Source organism: Lolium perenne, chromosome 1 (genome assembly GCF_019359855.2).
Source record: "Lolium perenne isolate Kyuss_39 chromosome 1, Kyuss_2.0, whole genome shotgun sequence".
NCBI classification, from domain to species: Eukaryota; Viridiplantae; Streptophyta; class Magnoliopsida; order Poales; family Poaceae; genus Lolium; species Lolium perenne.
In genome coordinates this window covers 25,794,671-25,798,670 of record NC_067244.2, presented here as the reverse complement: position 1 = coordinate 25,798,670, position 4,000 = coordinate 25,794,671, and the positions used below count along the sequence as shown (strand labels likewise).

The window sequence follows — 4,000 nt, the reverse complement described above, 5'->3', positions numbered from 1 at the left end:
AGGAAAGGGACTCCTCGCAGCATATCTTCTCCACGCATTTCGTTCCAGGGACATAAAAAATGGAAGCTTTAATTCTAGTGTAGTGTAGCTAACTATCCAGTGCGAGATCACAGCAGTTGCGAGATCCAATCCAAGTGCCACAAACAACAGGACGACATGCCCCACCTCACCACTTCCTCTGCAGCCGCCTTCGGCCTCGCCGCCGGCGGCGCCCACCAATTCGTCCGCCCTCTTCCTCGCCGCACGCAGCTGCGGGCGCGGGCAGCGTGGGCGGCCGGGGGAGGCGTGCGCACGGCGGAGCTGCCGCAGCCGACCTTCTACGAGCTGCTGGGGATCTCGGCGGAGGGGAGCAGCTTCGAGGACGTGCGCGCGGCGTACCGCCGGATGGCGCGCAAGTACCACCCGGACGTCTCCCCGCCGGACGCCGCCAAGGAGCACACCCGCCGCTTCATCCAGGTCCAGCAGGCCTACGAGACGCTCTCCGACCCCAGCCGCCGCAGCAGCTACGACCAGGCGCTCGCCCGCGGAGTCTGCAGGCTCGCCTTCGACCCCGCCTCGCGCCGCCACGCCTCCAATTCCGCCTTCTACCACCAGGTCGATCTCCACTCCGCCTCTTTGCTCCCTTTTCTGATTACTTCGTCTACGTTTCTAGTGGAAATTTTTACATACAAGTGCTTCATAAAGGATCGATCTCCCAACTTAGATGTGTTCTTTTTTCCAAACTTTTTAACTTAGATGATTTCTTTTACAAATGAGGTGCTTAAACAAGCACGGGTTTACCATTTCTGCTTATGTTTATCATGTCTGATTTTTCTGTGTAATAATATTAATTGTTAGTCCAATCCTCAATACTAGCTGTAATAAGATTCCTCTTCAGTAATCTGACAGACTCTATTCAATTCAATTCAGTTCACACACTTCTAATTTAGCATAAGCATGTGTCATCCAGCCTGGCTTAGCACATGGCTTACTCATCATTAACTGAGAGGTTTCAAACTACAGGAAAAAACATCGACAGTATACTTTTGCCTTGAATTTACTGTATTTACCAAGTCTATTGCTTTCTTTCCCCTTTACCAAAAGCACTCCATGATGCCAAGACGTGCACTGCACATGTATCCAGACTAGTATAGTTATGCGTGTGATTGCGCAGTTCTGTTCTAAAGGATAAGGATGAGTCATTTTCTTGTACCTCCGCATAAGATCATGTGGGCCATAATTTAAAGCTTGCTACCTTGCACGTATGGACGAAAATTGCAGGAGTGAGCTATGTGTGGTGATATCTTATTTTATAGTATCATTATCGTGATGCTGAGTTGTCAATGGCAGTTGTCAACCATTGTTTGTTAATTATACTCTTTTGTAAGTTACGACTTTTGTTGAGCTTCCTTCGGTTCCGCGCTAACCTGCTGTCCGCGTGCGTGAACCGTACCACAGGAGATGGAAGAGAAGTCTGGATGGAGGACATCTTGGGAAGGCCAAATCGCCGAGCTGAAGAAGAGGAGCACGGGGAAGGATTCTGAGGAGAACCTGTCCTGGGGGGCTCGGATGCGAAGAAGAAGGGATGAGCAAATGTGACAGTGATCTCCAGGCACGCGATGTGTACTTGTCGTGTGTAGCATTTGAATTGTTTATATCTTTGAGTAGCAAAGTTAGAAGTGCTATGATTAATAACAGTTAGGGTTGGTGTACAGCAGCGATAAGCTTACCATTTGGGGTTACATATATAGTTCAAGTTGGTGGCAGGGTTTTCGTAAAACTCGAATGTGCTGCTCTTCCTTGAATCTTGCCCTTCTCCAATGTAAATATAGCCAGATGAAAATAATCTAAGCTAGTAGTACTTTGAATTGATGATTTGCTTATTTTTTGCAATTCTAATAGGTCATGTGTTCTGTTTTTGAGTGGTTGAGTCAGAAGGGAAGCCATACACGCATGGATCATCCTTCAGTGGTTTCACATGAAGGAGTGGTGTGGTGTGACGTGAGTGGTCGCGGTGGTCGCGTTGATTTGTGTTTGTAGTGTACTACTATTGGCCACAGGTGTGGTGACTCATATTGGTGATGGATATGGAGATATACTCCTAGATGTGGATGTGGTTGATGACTCACTAGACTAGATGGAGTAAGAGTATCCTTCTTTATCTGGTTAAATTGTTCTTGGTGGTTTGACTTCTTGATATACAAATACAACATTCTTTCTTGCGTATTTTTAATTTGATACTCTTGTTTTTCTCACCTCGTCATTCACTACTTTATTTTGATGCTGATACACATTTAAGCCAGACACTTGTAATCAAAGTTACCGTTTGGTGATATCTTATTTTAGTATTATTTAGGGTTTCTATTTCCTTGCCCTCGGGTTCTTAGTTGTGCTCAGTTTTCCCTAGCTGCTTAGTTTTTTCTCAGTTTCGCCCAAGCCCTTGTCTGAAACCCTCACAAGTGCTGGAACGGCCGGTCGCCCAAGCCCTTGACGGGACAACAACTTTGACCGTTATCTCCTGACTAGTGAGGCCACGTAGAGCCCGCAGAGACACGTCAGACCATCCATCTTTGTTTGACCGTAACCATCGCCGTATCCCTGACCAAAACGCGGACGAGTGGGGCTTCGTTATATCGAATGACAAGTGAGACCATGACGCTAATACAAGGGGTAATACACAGGTAGGATTAGATTTTTAAACGGAGCTCTACAGTGATGGCACAGAGGAGGTGGCCTGCGGGGTGCCGAGATGAGATCGATGTCCACAAAGAACTGCATGAGGCGAGACCAGATGCATTAGATAGATATGAACTAGACGCGTTTAACCATGCAAAGAAGAGAAGAAATGATCGAGGACATCGACGACTACCTCAACACTTTGACTGACGGTGTCGGACACGAACGCGGGCAATGTAGAGAAAACTAGTGTCTCTCATTTCTGGCGTGTATAGATGGGTGCTAGGGGAGTGTGGTGGCGAAGGGAAAGACCTCGCAGTGGTCTGTGGCGTCCAACATAGTGGGGCGGCGTGGCCGTGCCCACAGCGGCGTGCATGTTCGGCATTGTCATCAGCATGTACGTTCGGCATTAGCCTCGGCGGTATCTCTGGTGTGTTAGTGATCGAATGAGGGGACGAGATTGAGGGTGCATCCCGACGGTGACCTAGCAGTGGCGGCGAGCATAGCCGTTCTGACCATGCCGATATCGGCATCGGTATCGTTTGGAGGCTGTGGTGCTCGAATCAAGGTGGGATTTGTTTCTTGTATGCCAAAATGAATTTGAAACAAGTTTCCTGTTGAAGGTTAGATAAAATACGAAAGTTTGTAACTAAATTTTTTACTAGCACCATGGTAAGGTTCTTTTTGATAGAGCTATACGGTTCGGCACAAGTTTTTGACACTTTTTAGATATTTCTTGTTGTTACACGTATGACATCATGTATGGCAAATTTGGGATCATTTGGAGATGTTCAAAAAAATCACTTTGTGTAAGCGCATGCCGTTTCGTCTCGCTGAAACCAGCTTTTCTAACAAGGTGATTTTTTTCTACCTTCTCTAAATGACCTCAAATTTCATACAGATGATCTTCTATATAGAGATAGATACATTGTTTCGTTTTTACATTTTTCGAACTTTTTATTTCCCTTTATAATACCTAGTTGATTTTCAGGTCAAAACCTCGAAAAAGGCATCAGTTTCACCCTAAATTTTAAATTTTGTGAAACTTTTTAGATATTCCTTGTTGTTATAGGTATGGCATCATGTATGCTAAACTTGGTTAGGTCTAACTGAAACTAGCTTTTGTAACAAGTTAGGTTTTTTCGACCTTCTCTAAATAAGCTAAAAAATCATACAGATGATTGATACGTCTCAAACGTATCTATAATTTCTTATGTTCCATGCTACTTTTATGATGATACTCACATGTTTTATACACACTTTATGTCATTATTACGCATTTTCCGGCACTAACCTATTGGCAAGATGCCGAAGAGCCAGTTGTTGTTTTCTGCTGTTTTTGGTT

The 4,000-nt window shown here is 45.3% G+C and overlaps 1 protein-coding gene across 1 annotated transcript; it reads left to right on the top strand.

Moving 5' to 3' along the window:
* Positions 1-1,851, top strand: LOC127325772 (chaperone protein dnaJ 20, chloroplastic). The gene is made up of 2 exons (XM_051352595.2): positions 1-594; positions 1,438-1,851. Exons 1-2 carry the CDS (start codon positions 157-159, stop codon positions 1,576-1,578), a joined length of 579 nt encoding a protein of 192 aa, XP_051208555.1. The 5' UTR covers positions 1-156; the 3' UTR covers positions 1,579-1,851.
* Positions 1,852-4,000: the final 2,149 nt, after the last annotated feature.

What these genes read in the sequence shown, in the direction of transcription:
- LOC127325772 (XM_051352595.2), top strand. Translation starts at nt 157, where the DNA reads ATGCCCCACCTCACCACTTCCTCTGCAGCCGCCTTCGGCCTCGCCGCC. An exon ending in ATTCCGCCTTCTACCACCAG is followed by an intron (nt 595 to 1,437) that starts GTCGATCTCCAC and finishes ACCGTACCACAG; the next exon opens with GAGATGGAAGAGAAGTCTGG.